We start from the raw sequence: 24,835 nt of genomic DNA, 5'->3' as shown, positions 1-24,835 counted from the left end.
GACCAATGGTGACCTAAAACTCTATCAGGTGACCTAATGGAGAAAAAAAAACCTTGGGAGAGCCCAGGCTCAGTCGGGGGCCAGTTCTCCTCTGGCGTTTATGAACTAGAGACCGGATTTAACTGTAAGATTAAAAGTATTATATGAATGCCTGGCTGAAGAGATGTGTCTTTAATCTAGTTTTAAACTGGGAGAGCGAGTCTGAGCAACGAACACTATCAGGAAGGCTATTCCAGAGTTTTGGGGCTAAATGTGAAAATGCTCTCCCTCCTTTGGTGGATCTAGAAATCCTAGGTATGACCAAAAGCCTCGAATTTAGTGATCTTAAAGAGCGCGATGGATTATAGTGCGATAGAAGATCCGTTAAATAGACTGGAGCTAAGCCATTTAGGGCTTTATAAGTCAGTAGCAATACCTTGTAATTAATACGGAACTTTATAGGTAACCAATGCAGTGATGTTAAAATCGGTGTTATATGATCATATTTTCTTGATCTAGTAAGAACTCTAGCGGCGGCATTTTGGACTAACTGTAGCTTGTTTATTGAGGATGCAGGACAACCAGCTAATAAAGCATTACAGTAATCTAGTCTCGAGGTCATGAATGCATGAACTAACTTTTCTGCATTAGAAACTGATAGCATATTATGTAGCTTAGCAATGTTTCTAAGGTGGAAAAAGGCTGTTTTTGTCCACACACTGATATTGCAGCTCCACAAATTTATTTTCAAGTAAGCTTTGCTTTAGTTTAGCTCACAGACACAAAAAAGCAGAACAACTGAAGGACATACAACCAGAATTTGGCCAGTTAATGCAGTGACGAACTGTAAATATTCTATCATAATTGTCTTGTATCTAAATAAAGGAGGCCTGTTATTGTGATATATTACAGTTGTGTGAATTACAAAAGTTTCTGTTTATCCACGATGATTAAACTAGTGGACGCATGAGCAAGCATATGTTCTATTATCAAGTCAAGTTTATTTGTATAGCACTTTTCACAATACAAACTGTTTCAAAGCAGCTTTCCATGATGAATTTTTAAACACCTTATCGTTGCATTTAGCAGATTAGAGCTCGGAGATAATATACTTTACTTTTTGCAACGCTATACACAATCAAGCAGTTGGGATAGGCTATAAAGTACATTTCGCTTTATGTGAGTTCACGGATAAAGTTGGATATACTTTTGTATCTAAATTTATATGACGACCAGGACAATAATATAGTTCACATTTTGCAATGATACAAGCAATCAAGCAGTTGAGATTTAATATATAGGTATATACCGTATATATATATATATATATATATATATATATATATATATATATATATATATATATATATATATATATATATATATATATATATATGGTATATACTCAAATGAACAAGGACCACAGTGTTGGGAAAGATAAGCTATTAGAGTAAAAATGTTTCAAAACATTCCCCCCTCTGTTTTTTTTCACAAATCGCACCCTGTGTATATATATATATATATATATATATATATATAAAAATATAAATATAAATATAATCGCACCCTGTATATATATATATATATATATATATATATATAAAAATATAATCGCACCCTATATATATATATATATATATACAGGGTGCGATTTGTGAAAAAAACAGAGGGGGGAATGTTTTGAAACATTTTTATTCATAAAAATAAATCATGAGAACATGAACTTCATCACTGCATTTGCAGGAATTGTAAAATCTTTTTTCTTATTAACTCATGAAGTAGCCTAACGCAATATTTTTACTCTAATAGCTTATCTTTCCCAACACTGTGGTCCTTGTTCATTTGAGTCAACCTCGGACTGTGAGTTCTGCTGAAGCTGAGAGTTGCCGTCCATCCTACCTGTAGTAACATTCTCATTTGCAGTTTTAGTTTTAGTTTTTTTTTTTTTTTTTTGGTCCTGTAAAATATGATGATATGGTGCTCTGGACCCTTTTCATTGTTCCCAGCTAGCTAGCTAGAGTTTTCGCGCTGAAATATTACATAAATATTTGTACTTGGTGACATTCTGAAAAGCCGTACATGGATCAAAGCTAATGGACAGGATCAGATAAATTAGCTGCAATGTCATCTATTGTCATATATCAGCCTCTGCTGAACCACGGATTGATTGCAGAGCTAAAGTAATAACGTTAACTTTACATCGCGATGCTGAGCTACAGTGAAATGATAGAAAAGACAGATGCATTATCTGTGTAAGTCAATTCGCCACATTCGCGTCTACCGCTCCGCGCTAAACGCCTCATTCGCGCCGCAGGACCTCTAGACGCCTGTAAACTTACATTGACTTAACATTGAAATCACTCGCGCCAGACGCTCAAGAGTGAGTGAGCAATCAAAAAAACCTTTGCTTTAGCCCAGGCACGGCGCCAGGATTCCAATTTTGGATGGGCCAGACCAATTGTGGGTGGGCCTTAAATTAAAAACTTTAAATTAAAAACGTTATCCAATCACTGTTTAACCTAATAAAAAAATATTGACTAATATAGCCTATTGTTATATTATCTGTGCGTATACATAATCTAGATTTTAATAGCTTGATGCTCTTTAAATATTTTGTTGCATAGTTAAAAGTTTCGGTACATAGGACGGACCTATTCGCGATCGCTCTCCGTGGTTCTGACCAAAGAAGAGCGCTTTGGAATCTCCATTACGCATCATACCTGGGTTACATTTTCCATTGACGTTGTCTCTTCGCGCGCTACGAAGACTCTTAAGGTATAACTTTACTAAAGGTATACTACCACTAAAGGTATACCATTGCTAGGCGTCTTCAGGGCTATCATCCACTCGCGAGGCAGAGGCGCTGAAAGGCAGAGGCGCTGGCGCCCTCCTAGCAACGGCACTGTTTTTGGTAAAACATGATTTTGACGACTTCATTAAGTTTTGTTTTGTAGAAAACTCTTTTTAAAAGATTTTCGTTTTGTATAAATTGTATCTTAATTTTGATCAATGTTTTATCAACCAATTGCCCGTATTTAATAAATAAGAAGCAAATAGCAGACAATGTAATAAGGCACCGGTACGATCACTTGCGTTGCACGTGAACTGGAGGGCGCCGAAACTCAGCTTGTGCCTCACAGATTTGAGAAATATGGGCTATCTATTACAGAAAGCTTGAAATGTCTACTTTTAAACGAAAATATTCAAAACCAAAACTCTCTGATTATGTAATCCATATGAAATGTGCATTTCTCTCTGGTGTTCATGGCGAGTCCGCATCGTCAACTTCATCTTTGCAGCGACACAGGAAACACCTGTTTATTAATAAACAATTAAATGTCTCCTTGCTAATTTAGACACATTCATAATCATTACTTTAACCGGTTCTTTGTGGCAAGTTTTATGCGTACGGTCATAACGCTCATTATCCTGTAGGCTATATAGCATATTTAAGTAATTAAAATTAATATAAAGAGGCGATTTGTCCACGAATGGCTTAAACTACTAGTCGACTAGAAAAAAAAAATTTAGTCGGAGGCAGCCCTTATTATTCCACATATTTTCGAACCAGCAGGCCATTCTGGGTTGAGCGAGCGACCCTACGGAATGAGCGAGCGGAGCGGAATATTCAGAAATGCACTCTCCGCTCACGAGCTCTGATCGGAACAAACCCGAACCCCACTGTCTGCTGAACTTGCGCAGAAACATCAAAATAGACATAGCCAGCTTTTTAAAATTGTTTTTAAAACTAAACATTTAGACTATTTCAGTACACATTATGAGCTTATTGACGATTTTTTATAATTCTTGACAAAATTAGAATATACATTTTTTACTTTTTTGTTTTGTTTTGGGTGGGCCTGATGAAAAGTGAGTGGCGTCTCGCAAGTGTTGATAGGCTATTACTCGTGAGGTGTAATCAATCAGATAGCGCCGTGGGCGGGACATTGAGCAAGTCTGCAGAGTGGTGATTACAGAGAGGCTGCGGCAGCTATATCAGAGCCAGCCAAAGTAGCGCATTTTTAAATAAAATTGACTTTAATCAAACCACAGATCCGTGATAAGTTTTGTGATCCGTCTCGCCACTAGTGTAGTAGCACTGATCACTTTGAGGGGGGGATAAAAATTATTAAGCAGAGGCAGGGATACATTGACCAGAAACACTGTAAAAAATTTGTAACACTCCCAAGTCAAAAATTTCAATTGACCGATAACATCAAAATTTTTCAATTGGCCCAGGTGACATTCTGTAAATTCTAAAATTAAATGTACAGATTTTCACTTGGGCCAATTGAAAAATTTAGATGTTATTGGTCAATTGAAATTTTTGATTTGGGAGTGTTACAAATTTTTTACAGTGAAGGGGGAAATCCCACGCATCCCCCCAGGCAAATCGCACCCTGTAATATATATATCTATATATATATACTTTACGTGAGTGTATTGTATGTATGTGTCAGGGTTATGTTTAGTTCTGTTAGTTCATTTGTGTTTTAGGGGCCATTTTCACAAAATCATTTTCAACTAAAAACGGAAAACTTTTTATGCGTTTTGGCCGTTAATTTCACGATAATGCCGTTTATGGGGCCTGAAAACGCAAACTTTTGATACCGGTTTACAAACTGCACGTTTTTAACTATATTGTTATTGTCTCTGTAAAAAAAATAAAAAAAATACAATTTGAAAATGGTGACAGTCTATAGGCGAGTAGTGTTTCTTTACAAAGTGATATCGCCATCTACTGGCCTGGCAGCAGAATATAGCGATTTTAGTTGTTTTCGCGGATCCATGTGAACTGGGCTAGTTTTGACAGCTTTGCCGTCTGTACATGAAAAACGCAAAGGAAAAACTCTTTCATTTTTAGTACATCAATGTTGTGTAAATGTGCCCTTTGTTTGTTTTTGTTCTGTTCCTGTTTGCCTGTGATCCCTGTCATTCTTACTTACTGATTTGAGTTTCACACCTGTCCTCTTCTCCGGTGATATACAACTTCAATAGCATTTGAAAGACTTACATTCATAAAACCAATTAAAGAGTTCATGTAGGTGCCAGGCATGATGCACACCTTTTAGATTTTTTAGATTTAATAAAATAAACTGTCAATGTGTAAATATAGCTATTTTTCACTAGGCCTACCGCATGCTCTCATATTTATTTCAATATCAACTATCTAAAAAGTGTGCATCATGCCTGACACCTACATGAACAATTTACAGTTGGTTTATGACTACAAGTCATTGTCTTCAAATGCTATTGAAGTTAGAAACGTGTGTACCAATGTCGTATGTAACTTTAGAGACGGTCCCTAAATGTGTGAATATGGATTATGCAGTGTCAAGCCAACTTTATGCCAGTATTTCACTGGGAATCACTCAGCGTGAAACTTTACGCGTTACGTTCATATTCTGAGTCCACTTGCCTGTTCCTATATCTGGTATAGCCTACATCCCCAATAAGGTGATAATACGTTTTTAATAAAACTAAACAACCGAGAGAAATATATGTCTACCTCAGATTTAACGTTTGATCTGTACATCAGCATCAGGAAATAACATTATAATCTCATTCACGGTAGAGAAAGCTGCTTACATGTGCAAAACTAGCTGTGAAGACTTAAATGTAAACGCAGCTTTTGTGTCTTTATCAGCTTTTCCATATATATACAGTACAGGTCAAAAAGTTTGGAAACATTACTATTTTTAATGTTTTTGAAAGAAGTTTCTTCTGCTCATCAAGCCTGCATTTATTTGATCAAAAATACTGAAAAAAAAAAAGTAATATTGTGATATATTATTACAATTTAAAATAATTGGTTTTCAATTTATTATACTTTAAATTATCATTTATTTCTGTGATGCAAAGCTGAATTTTCAGGATCATTACTCCAGTCTATCACATGATCCTTTAGAAATCATTCTAATATGATGATTCATTATCAAAGTTGGAAACAGTTCTGCTGCTTAATATTTTTTCATAACCTGTGATACTTTTTTAGGATACTTTGATGAATAAAAAGTAAAAAAAAAAAAAGTAAAAAAGAAGCAAATGTTTTAAAAATAGAAATCTTTTGTAACAACAATATACACTACTGGTCAGTAATTTGGGGTCAGTCTTTTTTTTTTTGAAATAAATCAATACTTTTATTCAGCAAGGATGAGTTAAATTGATAAAAAGTGATAGTAAAAAAGATTTATATTATTAGAAAATATTTTTTTATTTTGAATAAATGCAGCTCTTTTTAACCTTTTCTTCATCAAATATATTAGGCAGCAGAACTGTTTCCAACACTCATAATAAATCAGAATATTAGAATGATTTCTAAAGGATCATGTGATAGACTGGATGTCACATGTGACACTCAAGACTGGAGTAATGATCCTGAAAATTCAGCTTTGCATCACAGAAATAAATTATTTTTTAAAGTATATTCAAATAGAAAACTATGTATATATGTGTATATATATACTGGCCCCTATAATCATCACAAATGCTTACCGCTTGCTCCATTTCTGTAAATTTGTTTTTATGAATGAATGAATCGAGTCTCTCATCCGTTGCTCTATGGCTTTCTTCGTCAGCAGCCTCTTGCACCTTCTGCTGGTGAGCTCGACTAACATCTATGGAGATTATTAATCGCCAATCTACTGCTATTCCTGCCGTTCCCGGATGTCAAATGTTGAATTTTCTGAATTTGTGGAAGCGAAATAAAATGGACCGAAAATTGCCTGTCGAATATTATAGGTTGTATTTTTAAATGGAATGACTATTTTGGAAGAGAAACTGAAAGGTGAATATGGATTATTTAATTTTTAATAATGAAAATGTGTGTAAAATGTTTTGAATTGAAATATTCACAGTTTAAATATACAACCATGTTGAATTTCAGCCCATAAAAATGCAAGCCCTAAAAAAACAATGCATTATAATAATAATAAACGGAGCAATTCCAAGAGGGTCCTCACACCATCGGTGCTCGGGCCCTAAAAATGCAAGCAGGGTTAAAGGGTTACTTCAGGATTTAGCATTAAGCTTTGTATTAGTAGAAAACCTGTAGTATTTTAGAATTACCATGCTTTCCACCCTCATATGACCCTGAGACAAGAGATTTATGTATTTTTTGTCTGGAAAAAATCCTCCGATGACGCAAAAATCGTCATTTTGCGTCATCGGAGGATTTTCTGGACAGAGGCTAAAGACTACAGCCAGTAGATGGCGTTGTTCCGCATGTTTTCAGCCCGCCCATACAGGGTGGGATCTCACTCACAGAATGTACACACAGTCAGTCTTTCTTTGGAAGCTAAGCTAGCAGGCTCTTGTTCTGTGGAGAAAGCTGAATAGTAGGAGAAAGCTGAGTAAGTAACCATCCTCCTTTTCCCGGACTTGTCCGCCGGGCGAGATCGTTCAAAATGTCCGGGATTCAGCTTTTGCTTTCTGCGGTCGCTATTCCTTGTTTACATGCACACCTTTTGTTTCAATCTAACTGAATTCATTCCGATCGGTGAATTTGAATGTAGTGTTTACATGAACGCTAAACAAGTGATCGGTTGATGTGCGTTTTACCATTGCTAAGAAAAATTCCCGCTCCTCCGTGAGAGATGCGAGACCCGGCGCGTCTCAGTAATCACGCCACCGGCCTCGCGCTGTTCTCCCGCGGCCGTCAGCCTCGTCCTGCTCGCCACAGTAAACATGATGAATGGCGACTGTAGAACGCAAAAGCAGAATCCCGGACATTTTGGACAATCTCTAAATCCCTCGCAAACTCATCACGTAGGCTAGCTTTGTTGTTTTAACCTGCGCACTCTTATCGGTAGGCGTGGCCTCCTAAGACAGCGAAGCAAGTGCATTCTGGGAGTTGTTGTCTTTCATCCACATAAGCCAAAAATACATTTTCTGGCTTTTCTCAGTCTAGAAAGCTCCAAATTCAAAAATTTCTTCACATTTCTTCTACTTAAATGACCTATTTTAAATACACATTCATCTTCCCAGAGGTGAAGTATCCCTTTAATGCAATGCCTAATTTTTTCAATTAGCTCAATTCAACAAGCTTTTCCATTATTTTACTTCCATATTCCTACGTTCTCCTTCGTGTTTCCGAGTTTAAACTTGTGATTAAAGACTTAAAGAATTCTCTATCGTCATGCAATTATTGCAAACCGTTTGTGGTAGTATACTGTATATCCAACATTATATATAGAGCTGTACGATAATATAGTTAAATTTGCTACGATATAAACAATTATGAAGCCGAGATTTGCTGTTTAGTACATATTGCTTCACGTGAGTTTACTGTATGTATCCGGGTGAGGTTGAATATATTTAAGTTATAGTAGTTGTATAATTCATTAATAATTATTATTTGTTATGTGGTTATTTGGAAACCTGTGAGGTTTTTGTTCAATTTATAACAATTTGATGTAGTGACAAGCTTAATTACTATTTGTTTATGTGTTTCACTGCCACGGGTAAATGATGCATGTAAATGACAGAGTTAAATTTCTTTGCTAGTTCAGAGAAAGGATGAGCTCTGTTCTCTAGCATTTAAAAACAGAACTGAAGTGATAATGTACCTGATGGTTTGCTGTTTCTGAGACTCTGACATCCAGAGAACCAGACAGGACAGTGTACCAGTTAGTGCCGATGTCACCCTGCCTGTATACTAACACACACACACACACAAACAAACAAAAACACACATAAACAAACAGAGGAGTTAGTGCTCGATTTGAGAATCATCTTGTAACACCAATCTCAGTCAGAATGCAACCTTACAGTATTTGACTTTTCAAGATAAATCGAAGTAATTCTGTCAACAAAAAAAATATTTTATACCATGTATGCATGTGTGTGTGTGTGTGTGTGTGTGTTTGACTCACATGTTATGCCTTTCTCCAGACATTCATAGAAGCCACACAGACAGATCTGCTGAAGGAGAGCAGGGTGGAACTTCTCAAAGGCCTTCACACTTTTCAGACGGGCCAAGATAATGTCCACATCCTCCCCCGAACGCTCCTCTCGACTGACAACACACACAAATCAAATTACAGGAATACTCTACCCAAAATGAAAAGGTCCCATGCACCAGGAGAAGAAGAAGAAAAAAAAACTAATTTGAGAAAACGGCCATTGAAGGGGTGGTATAATGCGCTTTTCACAAGATGTAAAATAAATCTCTGATGTCCATGGACTTCTCAGAGTGTGTATGTGAAGTTTTAGCTCAAAATACCCCACAGATATTTTATATTGCATATTAAAATTGTCACTTTTTGAGGGTGAGCAAAAACGCACCGTTTTTGTGTTCGTCCCTTTAAATGCAAATGAGCTGCTGCTCCCGACACAGAGGGCGGAGCTTCAAGAGCTCATGTCCTTAGCAACTTCGATTACCTCACACAGACACGCACTGAATTTCAAAAACTTTTATCCTTTTATGTTCCAGACCAGAGTCAGAAAGATGGAGAGACTCAAGAAGAACAACATGTAGACAACATTTCTGAATGGTTAAGGCCCTTGCACACTGAGTCCGAAATTTTCGCACGTTAAAAAATAAATACGACCTCACGTCATGTCAATCACGCTTGTACACTGCCTCCGAAACTTTCGTCCGTCAAAAAAAAAATCGAATCAGGTTCGATTTTCTGCCTTTTTCGCATCCGTAGCAAGCATTTTGAATGGTGTTTTGCCAATTCAGAGCCACCGAATCACAAAAGCGAAAAAACGCATGCGATAATTTCGTACTCAGTGTGCAAGGGCCTTTAGTTGGTGAATTTATGAAGCTCATGTGTAGATATCTACTAGTCATTGGTTAGCATATTCTGTCTTGATAATCTATAAATCGTGTTCCGAGGGCGGGGTTTATGTAAATTCTAGGGTTGGTGATGTCACTAACCCGGGAGGAATGTTGTGTAGTCCCTACCAGCCGTTTGTTGTAGTCCTTAAAAAGCAATTTCTTTAAAAGCAAATATCTCCCTTTGCTTTGAACTTTGAGCATTGTAACTTTGCAGATGTTGTTTATGCTCAAACAGCAACATTACACACTAACTAAAGTTAGAAAAGTGAAATCATAATCTACCACCCCTTTAAAGAAATGCAATTCAAATCTACAGATGGAAATAAAGTACAATAAAATAAACATGTATTTTGCATGTTTTCTTTCCACTAGTCTGAACAAAAACATTATGAAAAGCTATTATCCAAAATCTCAAAACTGATCAGTGCATGAAAAAATTATAATTTTTAACATTGTTTTTTAATTCCACAATCCACACTATGGTGGAGCTGGTCTGTGTGCTAGCAACACCTTTGAAGTTCTGATCATGCACCAAAACCAGAGCACATACAAAAATATGTGCCAATACAGTGAGCTAAATGAACCTATCAATATGTGAGACTGGGTTTATAAATGTTTAAGGGACCTCTGACTGCTGCTGTCGCCTGAAGCCGTTCAAGACCTGCAATATAGCAGGCCTGATTTATTCAGCACCAGCTCAGAGAGAGAATGAACATTATTCATGGACTGATCACAAATCAGTGAGAAACACAATATCACACAAATCATGATGTATATGTGACACAAAGCTAGTGGTGGAGTGATATGGGATTTTGATGACTAATGCTAGTGCTGACAGAGCAGGCTGAATGTTGGCCGATACAGTGTAGGTACTGTTAGTAACTACCATGTCATCAGAATGGCACTGAGATCGATCACGTGTGAATGCTTAAGGTTTAAGCAGCATAGAGTAATGAGATATTGACAGTACCAGCTAATTAACACCTCACACACACACAGCAAGTCAAGCATAACACTGCAGTCATAGCATGTCTTGCAAACTAAAGAGGTACAAGTTTGTGTGACCGAATCTCTAGGTTTCACTCAGATCAAAGTGATAACAACATGATCAGTCTTGCATAGCGAGAACTTTTACGACTGACATGAAGTCATAAAGTCATCATTTCAAACAGCGTTTGTTTTGATGTGTGTCAACAACGTGATGCAGATTTTCTTGTCCTATTTATTAATTGATTAAAACATACCCTAAAAATACAATTAATACATATATATATATATATATATATATATATATATATATATATATATATACTTGATTGATTTCACCCACCTGTTCCTCATTTAGATCATTAGTTCCTAGAGTGCTCAGTTTCAGTTGTTCTTTGTCTGATGTTGAATGTGCCTTAGCACACTGTTTTGTTGATTCTACGTTTTGGAAGTTTTTGCTGCCAAATGATCCACTACGCTTGCCTTGTCTTCTTCCTCAGTCCGAACCTTACAGAACACCAGACCACAGAAAGGATTATAAAATGGATACAGCAGCAGCATTTCCATTCCATTTCTTTGCTCACAACTACCATGGACCCAGATCCAGAGTCCAAACCAACCGCGGATAATGAGCCTGAGTCCAACAGACCCAATGCCAGAGCCTATGCTCAAAACAAATCCTCGTCCATTCTGGAGACAAAGACTAATGCCCAGTCTGACCATGTGTGAGCCGGTTCCTACATCCGTCCCAGTGGGAGTTTTGGTGGAGCTGGATGAAGAAGTTTGTGGTCGCCCCCATCCTCCAGAATCTGAGTTTAGACTACCTCAGTCTTGAGTGATCAATTTCCTGATGACTGATGATTTCCTGTCCATGCCCTTCCTTTTCCGCTGGTTTCACCCAGCCCCAAGACTTCTTCAGCTTCTCCTTCATCTTCACCGGCCCCGCCCAGCCCTAAAGTCTTCTTTGTCGCATCTGGATCCACTCAGTTCCAAGTATTCTTCGCCACCACTGGTTCCGCCCAGCTCCAAATCTCCTTCGTCACTGATAGTCCCGTCCAGCCTCACACTCCATCCTCCTCCAAGTAAGCATTCCAGTTCCTCTGTGTCAGCTCTGCTCCTTGGCTCCTCTGCCTACTCAGCCCAGCCAAGCTGCTATGCCTCGGACCGCCCGGTTCCCAGCTCCACCTTGGTGTGTGGATTCCCTGGCTCTGCCCCGGGCTTCCGACCCCACTACTCCAACTTGCTCTGTTGATCAGTCGGCTCCACTTTGGCTCCTCACTCCCTCAGCTCCACCTGGGGCTGTCGTCCTTCTGGCTTCACCATGGACTTCTAGGTCTTCAGCTGCGCCTTGGTCCTCCACCACTTTGACTTTGTTGGGTTCCTCCTTCCATTCGGCTCCACCTCAGTCCTCACTCCCACTTGCTCTGCCTCAGTCCTTCGGCACCCTGGCTCCACCTTGGCCGCTTGTCACCGTGGCTTCACCTTGATCTCCAGATCTATCGGTGTCGCCTCATCTCTTGGTCCATCGGACTTCGCCTGGGTCTCCACAACTCTCAGCGTCCCCTCAGTCAGACAGGCTCATGACCCCACCCTGGCTCCCTCTATTGGTTCCTTCATGGGTCACCATCCTCCTGACTGGCTTCTGGTTCGCTCTGGGCTCTGCCAGCTCCCCCGTGGTCTCGTCCACTGCCGGCTTTCCCATGGTCTCTTCTACTATTAGTCCTGCTAATACCTCATCATCTGTGGTCCTATGTAGGTGTCAGGAGCCGCCTTCCAGAAGAAGGGAGTAATGTCACATTCAGTTGTTTTTTTTACTTTGTTTTTATGGACTTTTATAGAGTTTGTTTCTCATTGTTTCCTTTATTTCCTTCCATGTTTTCATTGGTTGTCATAGTTACTTATTGTGTTTTTGATTTCATCCACCTGCTCCTCATTAAGATCATTAGTTCCTGTGTATATAGAGTCTGTATTTCAGACGTTTTTTTTTTTTTTTTTTTGTCTGATGTTCACTGTTTTAGTGATTCTTTGTTTTGGATTACTTGCTTTTGTGTTTGTAAATTATGTTTTTGCTGCTAATAGATCCGCTACACTCGCCTCATCTTCTTCCATAGCCTGAATGTTACAATCATAATCAGACAAAAAAGTTTATGTTAATGTTTTTGAAATGTGTCTTGTGCTCACCAGGGCTGCATTTATATAATCAAGAATACAGTAAAAACAAAAATATTGTGAAATATTATTACAATTTAAAATAACTGTTTTGTATTGTAAAATGTAATTTATTCCAGTGATCAAAGCTGAATTTTCAGCATCATTACTCTAGTCTTCAGTGTCACATGATCCTTCAGAAATCATTCTAATATGCTGATTTGATAATCAAGAAACATTTATTATAATAATAAATAAAAGGTAAATAGGTTTAAATGTTTTCTAGGTAAAATGTTATGATTAAATATTATATCATTCTGTGACTGTGGGGCTGATACATTATGTCCTCTGTGTACTGCATATGTGAATATTCTGTAAGATTTAGATCTATTTTTTACATCAGATTCATGCTTTAGCAGTAGGATAATCGTCGCATCAGTCGTTTTATCAGTCCAGACTGTTCGTTTAATGGCTTGCAACCATAAACTTCTGCGTTTAGCTTCAAAGGGCATCTTCCTCCACTCGTTACTGCTGTTTTTCTGTCACCATAGTGCGCACGCAACTGCAGTGAAGTAATCTGACAGTCACTGAACAGACTGAAGCTGAAACTAAATTTAATTTAAAGCTAAACATTTTAAATATAAGGTTAGTCTAAGCTTAAAATTAGATGTCCGTTTTCTTCTACTAAAAAGCACATGTCCACTTAAAGGTCAGACACACCTGTGCAAACAATAAGCTACGTATGTGAGCATGTGCCAGTGTGTGTCTGTGCGTGTTTAACAGGGACTAAAAATCCATTTACTATGCAAACAGTTCTACATCAAAACCTAAAAAACACTGTAAACTTGACCAACACCATTAACTCAAAGGTTTCATCGGAACAACACAGTTTGAATTCAGATTCTCTCCTAACCCAAAATATATGTTCTGAATGTTTTGATGAAGTTCCCATTAAGTTATGAAAATGTTATTTCTGATTGTGCTTTGAACATTCCAAATATCAACATTCAAAACATCTTTAACAGTGTAGTTAGATTACTGTACTAATTACTCTCTAAATCCCATATCAACCTCAAACATTTAAACAACACAAGAACAGACACGAAACTGCACTTTTGATTTATTTCAAATAAACAATCTACAACTGCATAAATTATTCTTGAACTGACCAAAATGTGTAAAGGGAGAAGGTTACAATAAAACCATACATTTTTACATTAGATATTGAATTTTGATGTTAAATCCACTATTGTTTTATATGAAATTGTTTTATAATCTATACAGTATTTAATGCAATTACATCAGTAGTAAATGTAATTAAATTACAAAATTGCCAGGAATTTACAGGATCAAAGAGTATTATTTTACAAAAAGAATTACTGTAGTCAAACATTTAGTATGAAATGGTCATGCTGGGTAATTTTAATATAAATAACTTTGAAACAATAGCAGAATGATGATATAAATTCACATTATAAAGTTATATTTAACCATGCCACTTTAAGAAATTTAATTGTTTACCACTGTAATTTTGAAGTCACCATAATGGGAATTCAAATTTGTGATCAAGCCATGTTCAGACAAGCTAGAACATGAAATGAATTGGCTAATTGGCTGATTTTAAGTTAGTCAAACAATTTTAGTATGAATATGAAGATTCTATTTTTCTAATAAATTATTTCAAATTCATAACTGTTTGTATTTCACAATAGTGACGCAAATGAGGTACTTCTTTGACAGATGTGACATCATCTTGCAACACGATTTTTTTCTTCTAATAAGCATCATCTAATGATGCACAGACATCAATATTCCACATACAAAACAACAATGGTGCCACTCAACAAATAATAAAAACACTTACATAAATTGACATTTTAAAATAAACCAATAACACAAACTGCTAAAAAGTGAGCCAAGAATAAATTCAGCAGCACAGATAAAGCCAACACATATCAAATAACTCCACAGCATAATCTATTCATGCCGCACTGCATGCTGGGTGCCTTCATTGTACATGCACAGCAGAACTACAGTATGACGCTGTTTGTTTACAGTATTTTGTGGCGGGTTTTCTTTTGCAACACTGTAAACTCACAGTTAAACCAAACTATTTTACAGTACAAATGCAAAAACTTGACAGAAATTGCCAGTAGATTTCACTAGAAATTTCAGAAAGAGCAGTTAGACATTAGTCTGGCTAACGTCAGACCTTGTCTCATTGAGATGTGGTCTGGGAACCACATGTTAATTTTCTCGTATTTGAGGCGTGGTTTACGAATGCCCAGAGCCGTTTATTGGGCGCTACGAATGTCTATCAAATGCGCCTGTACGTAGCTCATAGCCAATCGTTTCAATTATACCAGATGATGTATGTAGAGCGACAGAAATTCGACGATGGGTCAAAGATTTATGTGTACACGATGGCATTCAGCGAATATTGCCGTCTAAACTACTTAGAACACTATCTAAGGCAGCATCGAAAGGTAACTTCGTGTCTGATGCCATTTTGGATCCATAGATATACACTCACCTAAAGGATTATTAGGAACACCATACTAATACTGTGTTTGACCCCCTTTCACCTTCAGAACTGCCTTAATTCTACGTGGCATTGATTCAACAAGGTGCTGAAAGCATTCTTTAGAAATGTTGGCCTATATTGATAGGATAGCATCTTGCAGTTGATGGAGATTTGTGGGATGCACATCCAGGGCACGAAGCTCGCGTTCCACCACATCCCAAAGATGCTCTATTGGGTTGAGATCTGGTGACTGTGGGGGCCATTTTAGTACAGTGAACTCATTGTCATGTTCAAGAAACCAATTTGAAATGATTCGAGCTTTGTGACATGGTGCATTATCCTGCTGGAAGTAGCCATCAGAGGATGGGTACATGGTGGTCATAAAGGGATGGACATGGTCAGAAACAATGCTCGGGTAGGCCGTGGCATTTAAACGATGCCCAATTGGCACTAAGGGGCCTAAAGTGTGCCAAGAAAACATCCCCCACACCATTACACCACCACCACCAGCCTGCACAGTGGTAACAAGGCATGATGGATCCATGTTCTCATTCTGTTTACGCCAAATTCTGACTCTACCATCTGAATGTCTCAACAGAAATCGAGACTCATCAGATCAGGCAACATTTTTCCAGTCTTCAACTGTCCAATTTTGGTGAGCTCGTGCAAATTGTAGCCTCTTTTTCCTATTTGTAGTGGAGATGAGTGGTACCCGGTGGGGTCTTCTGCTGTTGTAGCCCATCCGCCTCAAGGTTGTGCGTGTTGTGGCTTCACAAATGCTTTGCTGCATACCTCGGTTGTAACGAGTGGTTATTTCAGTCAAAGTTGCTCTTCTATCAGCTTGAATCAGTCGGCCCATTCTCCTCTGACCTCTAGCATCAACAAGGCATTTTCGCCCACAGGACTGCCGCATACTGGATGTTTTTCCCTTTTCACACCATTCTTTGTAAACCCTAGAAATGGTTGTGCGTGAAAATCCCAGTAACTGAGCAGATTGTGAAATACTCAGACCGGCCCGTCTGGCACCAACAACCATGCCACGCTCAAAATTGCTTAAATCACCTTTCTTTTCCATTCTGACATTCAGTTTGGAGTTCAGGAGATTGTCTTGACCAGGACCACACCCCTAAATGCATTGAAGCAACTGCCATGTGATTGGTTGATTAGATAATTGCATTAATGAGAAATTGAACAGGTGTTCCTAATAATCCTTTAGGTGAGTGTAAACAAACTGCTTCGGTGTGTCGCATAGACGTCGTCATCGTCTTGCTGCTCCCTCCCCGTTCTGTGATTGGTTCCCTTTTTGAGGGGAAAATCTGGTCCATGGTGTCCAGGCTGCCTAGCAGCGTGAATAAAATCGCGCTGCGCGCAAGGCAGCATAGGGAATCCCAGGCTAGTTAGACATAGGAGAAGTCCTACTGTGAAAGTAATGCAATTATTAACCTGAAATATACTGTAATTTTACACAAAAATTTTGGTAGCTCTTTATTTTACAGTCCTGTTCCCCATGTACAAACTATGTACTTATTATAGTAATTGCAATAACTGGATAATAACTAGGTACTAACTCTGAACCTACACCTTAACCTATCCTTAACCCATGTAGTTACCCAGTACTTTCTTAGGTAAGTACACTGTAAGTACGTACTGTAAGTGAACGTACTGTAAAATAAAGAGCATCCAAAATGATTAACAGTGCAGCCAAACTTCTGTTTCCTGTTGGCTGGGTAGTAAGTACTTTTGCTCAAACTAAAGGGTTAATGATTTGAACAACCTCCTAACTTCAGGTGTTAGTTAAACTTGGGCATTTATGGACTTCCTCGCCTTATTCTCAATCTTTTACTCAAGATTTGCATTTTAAAACAGTCTCACTTGAAACAGTTAAACACTCAACCATACTTTCAGCCTCAATAGTTCAATTTATGCCGTTCATATAATTCAAACAGCAATCAATCTGTTGTCGTATGAGTCAGAGGGGAAACCACTGCAGTGGAAATCAAAGACAGCTCCACTCAACACCTCTGGACATTGCTGTTATGCATCCATCTCTCCATCAAAACAATGTCAGGTAAAAGGCGATAAAGACAGGAATGGAGAGTTGAGTGCTGGCATATTTCCTAATTTCAGCGGGCATGTGTCCATCTGCTTTAGATGTGTAAATATTGATCTACAGCAAGATGGAGCCATTCATTGCAGGAAGAGCCGGTCGGAGCCCATTAGAGTGTGTCATAAACACATTACACACAAATCTCTGCTCCGTGTTTGATAACGAGACTATAATGTTTGTTAACTGCTTTATAATGTTGGATATATACTAGATGTCTTGTTTCTAGGCTATCATGGGCAGAGTCCATAGACTCACTAAAGTTCAGCACATCTGAACTTCCGTATGGCATATTTGATGTGCTCTATGTATGTGTGTTTGTCACTGTTTATATGTCAAGAAAAGCCTAAATTGAAACTGTTCATCACACAAAGCAATCATATCTCTTCAGAGGGCTTGGATTAAACCTCTCGATTTATATGGATTGCTTGTACTATGTTTTTGTACTTTTTGAAGCTTGGAAATATTGGTTGCTAGGAAACTTTTAATGGATGATTTTAACGAAGCCCACAACAGGAATAGTCCAAGGAAACAGTTTAAACTAAATCCAACTCAGGAAAACACATTAAGGGGCTGTTTATACGACACCGCTTTCAACTAAAAAAGTAAAACTTTTTATGTGTTTTGGCCGTTCATTTACACGAAAATGGCGTTTTGGGTGCCTGAAAACGCACATTTCTGAAAACGGTCTCCGTGTAAACAACAAAAGCGCGAATATCTGAAAACGATGACATGCACATGCGTATTATGTGTTCAGTCTATAGTGTTTGTGTTTCATCGCCATCTACTGGCCTGGCAGAAAATACAGCGTTTTTAGTCTTTTTCGCGGATTTGTGTGAATGTGGATCGTTTTGACAATGTCGTGTAAATGTACCCTCAATCGTAGATGAGACAGGACAAAGGATTGAACAAAAACAGGGAGTATAAATACCAGAACTAATGAGCAGACTAATGAGATAATTGATTAACAACAGGTGAACTGAATGAGGATGACAGACTAGAAAACTAGGTCACCGGATACAGAAACAAACACAAAGCATACCACTTTACAATAAGGTCTCATTTGCAAACATTAGTTAATGTATTAACTAACATGAACTAACAATGATCAATACATTTTTGTTACAATATTTATTAATATTTGTTAATGTTAATCCAGCTGTTCATTGTTTGTTCATGTTAGTTTATTAACTAATGTTAACAAATGCAACTTCTGATTTTAATACTATATCAGTAAATGTTGAAATTAATATTAACTAAGATTAGTAAATGCTGTAGAAGTATTGTTCATTCTTAGTTCATGTTAACTAAGGTAGTTAACTAATGTTAACTAATGAACCTTATTGTAAAGTGTTACCCATGCTCCTGACAAATATGCATAAATATTTACTTTGCAATAAATGTAAAATAAGTGACAAGCAACATCTATAAATCTATAGTTTTATATTTCTTTGTCATCTTTCATTTGAATGTCATTTGCAATGCTTCATAGGATTTAAGTTCTTTCCCTCATTAATGCTGGTAAGACGTCTTCTTGAGCCACCAAATCACATTCATTATTATTTACTGCATCAAGAGCACCCTGGACATTCTGCTAAACCTCTCCTTTTGTGTTCTTCTGAAGAAATAAATGAATACAGCAGGGTTTGGCATGACATGAGGGTGAAGTTTCATCTCTATTACTAAAGCCCTTCACACACACACAGCAGAAAGCGTCTGCAGTAACACAAGCACTGCAGCACTGGTGACCTCTTCCAGGAGACAAACAAACAACCCTTTACAAACTACCCTCACACACACTGGATTCACTGACGTGAAGCTTGCAATGAATCCATCTGACATCTAAAATCAGTCGCGCAGAGAATGAAATGCTGCATCTACATCACTGACAATCGCATTTGACACATGAAACTTATATTCTAATATGGTTTAACAAATCAAATGTGTTTTCCATGAGGCACTGATGTGCAAAAGATTGCTGCAGGTCGATCAGAAGAACACCATGAAGTTTGTGTCGGGTAATAGCTACCTCTTATCCAGACAGATGATCCACTCAGCAGAAGAGGACGGGTGGCTGGAGGAGTGTGTCGCGACCATCTTCGGTGAAATCATGGAGTAAAACTACAGTTCGCATCGCCCGCACCTGATCATGAACAGCATGAGACTTTACTGAGGCAGATCGAGTTTGAGTCTCTGAGCGATGAGCGACCGCTGCCGCCCACACTGCTGACACACCGAAACACACCGGGGCTAGTTGTCACACGGGGAAGAGCAATAAGGTGTCTAGTCAAAAGTAGCCTACGTATCATATACAGTGGTTTTGTATGTTTAACCGCCTGGGGAATTTTTTTTTTTTTTTTTTTTTTGGTCTAAAATTCCAGCATAATTTGCTATAGCCTACATAAGTGAACACAATTAACTAAGACAATTGTCAACGACATCAAACGGGTCAGTTGTCAATTAACATATTCTGTCATTAAACACGCCCTCATGTTGTTCCAGACCCATTCGACTCTTGTTTAAAAGTCCCTACAAATCCTGAGGTATTATAATTGCTTTTTTATCATGATTTCTTTACAAAAACAAATATGTGTGGACATTCAAGTAAAGTTGATTCTGTCCAGTAGCTATCAGTCGAGTCCATAAAAGTTACATTTACTTTATAAAAATCATTAAGGATTTTAAAACACGTGTACCGTGCCTTGAAGGTGGATGTTTTTACAATTATATTAAAAGGGCTTTTACTTGCTAAAAAAGTCTAAAAACAGATGGTCAGACGACAGAAGGCATGTAGTAGATTGGGTAAAGAGGTTTTCTGCCGTTTACCAATGGTGTTGAGGGTAACGCATTACAAGTAATGTGAGTTATGTAATCAGATTACTTTTTTCAAGTAACTAAGTAGCCTAACACATAACCTTTAAATTTACAACACAATATCTGAGTTACTTTTTCAAATAAGTAATATTATGCAAGTTACTTAGTTTCCCATATTGACTGACAGCTCTCCTGTCCTCATGTTGAGTGAAATCAGGAGTAATACAGAGGCATTGTGTTCACTGTGTGTGAACATGATGATTACTGTAGATCTAGACTAAATGAGAGCATTTACTCCTCTCACTGGCACAAAAACAGATTCAGTATTCCTCAAAATGAATGAAAACAGTGAAAAGCAAACTAAGAATACTACGCAAACCTGAAATAATTAAATGTTAAATTACACAAATATTAATCTCACTTTATTAATCAATGTCTTTGCTGCTGACCTCTGATGATCCAATTGAACCATAGCCTACTAATAACAAAACATCATGTTTTTTTTTTTTTTTTTTTATTGCTGAGGTGTCAAAAGCCCTGTCCCAGAAGTCTTTCTACAAGTCCACAGTTCGTGACGTAATGCCGCTTTGAATGTCGGGTAGAAATCTGCTGTGGATCTCGCTTAAGTGCAGGCTCACCAAAAGTGTGCATTGAGGGCGCAATTAGACCTATAAGGCGAGTACTCTTCTGACACCTAAAATGTCAACTGGGACACCCTAGAAGAATAGGATGCAGGAGAGGAACATTTGGCCCTGTCCAAAATTGAATGGCACACTTCATATGCACTCACGGTCTTGCTGACTTAAAATGGCCGCTACACGCGTGCTTGTTAAGTTTGATAAGTCCACAAGACCGTAAGTGCAATTGAAGTGTGCCATTTGATTTCGGACAGTGCCAAATGTTCTTCTCCTGCATCCTATTCTTCTGTGATTCAGGATGGCAGCAGAAAGGTTTGTTTGAGCGGCGCCCTCTACTGTACAGGCGTCGATTTACATTTCCTTCAGCCGGAGGCTTATTCATTTCACTTTTAGTGTGAAAGGGCCTTTACATTTGCCAAAAATATAACTTTTTTGTTGTTAACAACAAACAAGCAAGCCCAGCCCACATGAGGAAAAAGTAATACAAAAGTAATCCATTACTTCCGTAAAAAGTAACTAACGCAATATTGTAACGCATTACTTTTATAAGTAACTTTCCCCAACACTGTTGATATGGTATCATATATGACCCAATAAGACCTTTTACAAACAGATCATCAAAGGTCAGCAGCAAAGACACTGATTAATAAAGTGGTATAAATACATAAAGTATTTTTGTGTAATTTAACGTATTTAATTATTATTTTTAATTTATTATTGTTAAACTACTATATACTATAAATCTTTAGGGGATTGTAATTGTTTGTTAATAATATATGTTAATTTAAGGTGAAGTTTAAACAATGTAGTTTTTAGCCCAAATAATAACTGTAAAAAAAGAAAGAAAAAATGGTTACAGTTTATTTTACAGTATATGTGTACTTACGTACTGAGTAATGGGTTGAGGTCAGGTTTAGGGATAAGGTTCAGGGTTAGTACCTAGTTATTACCCAGTTATTGCAATTACTGTAAGAATAGTATGTAGGCTACATGGGGAACAGGACTGTAAAATAAAGTGTTACCAAAAACATTTAAAGCCACAGTACATTGGCAGTGTTTATTCAACATCTACATTTCACATTTATGAAGAAGCATGAAAGAAGACTGAAAGACAAGTTCTTCATGATCAATATGGAAACAGTGTTGAGTGTGAGTGTTGGTGCGCAGTTTAAAGCCAGTGGTACGTGGGTGTAACTCTAGGAAAATGGGTGTTTCTCTGTTTTCTGCAGTCCCAGACACAAGCACATTAACGCACTGTAGCTCTGTCTCATTATAAAGATGTCCAGTCAGCAGCCGAGAGGAAACAGCCCTGCAGGGAGAGGCAGGCACAGGGTACAGTGACACTCTGAGTTACTGACAAAACATTTAAATAAATACATCAGTGTATTAATATACGACACAGTTATAGTCAGCCTCATTTCCACTTATAAATATACTTGTAAGTGTTTTAATTTTCCTCATGGACAGAAAAGATGAGCGTTGAACATCAATGCTCCACATTCCTCTGACTGTATCCTTGGTAACAGATGGACAAAAGAAGACATTGATTTTATTAGATCAAACATTGTGCGCAACCTGTGCTTTGAGTTCTCAGTTATCTACAAAACCGCAGGCTCTGTAAAGAGATTAATTTAATGTTGATTGTTATCATTGATTTATGATATATTGATGTAACTGTTATTAATGTTTAGGGTTGCAATGCAGTTACTTTAATTTAAAGTACTCAGTGTCACGTGGTCAGTGTACACGGAAGGTGACGTCATTAAGTCATTAGTCCACCAGGTGGCAACACCTCCATTTGGCTTTGAGAGTCGGAAATGTGCAAAAGTTGTTTAGACCTAAATTGTACAGAGCTTTTCATTTGTTTAGCCTACGCTCCAATGATAGGCTTTAAAAGACCATTTCAGTTTTCACCTGTGAGTCTGTGTTTACTGCAAGAACTAAACCTATGGTTTTCTAGTACTGTATTTTCTTTTCTTTGATTACTGTAGGCTATTTCCAGAGACAAAAATACAATGCTTTTAGATTGAACCTGTCATTTTAAATGTACAATGGTTGGTAGCAAACACTTCACAAAATATGTTCTGTCTTCCAAATTAAAAATTAAATAAACACCTATACATTTTGTATTAGTTGTTAGGTAAACACGTGAATGCAATAAAATCGCACTATTGTACAATCAGAAAAGAGTCAATTATATAATTATGGTAGATTTAAATAATAATAATAATACATAAATAAAAATAGCCACAAAGGACATTCCCTTTGTGAAAAAGAAGTGTGCTCAACTGCATTGAGTATGCACTTGTAGTGTACTTCGAATATATATATTTAAAACATCTATATTTGCAGATTATATATGAATGTAATAAAACTTATTTCATGACTATTTTTTTTACTCTTAAGTACACTTTAAAGATGCATTTTGTAGTAACGTCAAATTAATAACATTAATATCTTGATGATAAAATATATCATCATATACTTTTTGTCGTGTTTTACTTATTTTGATGTGTTGACTAACATACTAAAGCACATGCAAAGTACTTGATTATAATCTGTAGTGTGTTATTAGGTATTAAATTTAAAGTTATATTTTAAATGTACAAATCAAACGTGTAGTTATAAATATTTAAATGAGGTTTCAATAGAAAAGACACTGTAATTTAGTTTACTTAAATGCTTGTCAGTAATTTCAGCTTGGCACAGCTGTAAATTTCATATCCAAAATGCACCAAAACTACCAAAACACTTCATGTCTCAAATCAAGTCTTTCTTCAATGACACAAGCAAAGGTTTCACTCAACAAACACACTTTGTCACTCATTAAACAAATACCTAAAAAACACCAACGACTGGTATTTCTCTACCAAACAAGAATGACAGCTCTCTTCTGTTTGCAGTAGCCTATATACCATGTTTACAGTACAAACTTATTCCTAAATTCACCCCTTTTGACTGTAATGAAATAGGAAGACTACATCTGTGATAACCTGATTATGTCTTGTTCAAACAGAACTAGGGGGCCGTTTACACGACAGCGGTTTCAACTAAAAACAGAAAGTTTTCTATGCGGTTTGGACGTTCATTTACACGACAATGGCATTTTGTGGGCCTGAAAATGCAAACTTTGGAAAACAAGTTTCACACAGTGTGAGTTTTTGAGACCGATACTATCGTGATTATCTCTGTGTAGCCTAAACTACAAAAATGCAAATTTGTGAAAATGCTAATGTCATGTCCATACATATTATGTGATATAGAGGAGTGCTTCTTTACAAAGTGACATCACCACCTACTGGCCTGGCATAAGTAATACAACGTTTTTAGTCGTTTTCGCGGATTTGTGTGAATGGGGATCTTTTTGACAACGTTGTCGTCGTAAACACCCTGAAATCCACCTAAAACAGCATGTTACACCTGTAACAATGCATGTAATTTGAAATATGTTGTCATTAAGTGCGTTTTGTGGCAAAGAAATGAGAAATTGTTCCACAGTTTAGCTCACATAGACTGCTGTTGTGCTCACTGTGTGAAAAATTGGGGATATTTATAAAAAAAGAGTCAGTTATATGAATTTCTATTCATTTAAATATACTTCCTTACAGTCAGATGTGAACGAGGAAGAGTAATGACTAGCAAAAACAAAGTTTGAACTTGAACATGAATAGTCATCCAGAGGCCTATAAGAAAATGCTGTCATCAATGAATGCTTGCTGAAAGCCCATATCATCAGTTCATCATAAATATTATTAAAAATAGAATGCACTTAAATAGTGAAGTATTTCCATTCATTAATGGGACTCACAGACTCCTCCGGTGTTGAAAACAGGCCAAAAACTTGAAGACTTGTTCTT

General features: G+C 37.3%; 1 protein-coding gene across 1 annotated transcript in view; it reads right to left on the bottom strand.

The window, feature by feature from the left end:
* The window catches only part of rapgef4a (Rap guanine nucleotide exchange factor 4a), an 86,018-nt gene extending 66,263 nt beyond the window's left edge, over positions 1–19,755 (bottom strand). The window contains exons 1-3 of the mRNA XM_084421780.1: positions 19,556–19,755; positions 8,853–8,995; positions 8,547–8,635 (exon numbers count right to left, since the gene is read on the bottom strand). Coding sequence (XP_084277906.1) covers positions 8,547–8,635; positions 8,853–8,995; positions 19,556–19,638 — 315 coding nt within the window. The 5' untranslated portion in view covers positions 19,639–19,755. The remainder of the gene's footprint in view (positions 1–8,546; positions 8,636–8,852; positions 8,996–19,555) is intronic.
* Positions 19,756–24,835: the final 5,080 nt, after the last annotated feature.

The sequence above is a fragment of the Rutilus rutilus genome (assembly GCF_951802725.1).
Source record: "Rutilus rutilus genome assembly, chromosome: 10".
Lineage (NCBI taxonomy): Eukaryota > Metazoa > Chordata > Actinopteri > Cypriniformes > Leuciscidae > Rutilus > Rutilus rutilus.
Note: the sequence above shows the minus strand (reverse complement) of the source record. Positions and strands in the feature narration are given on the sequence as shown.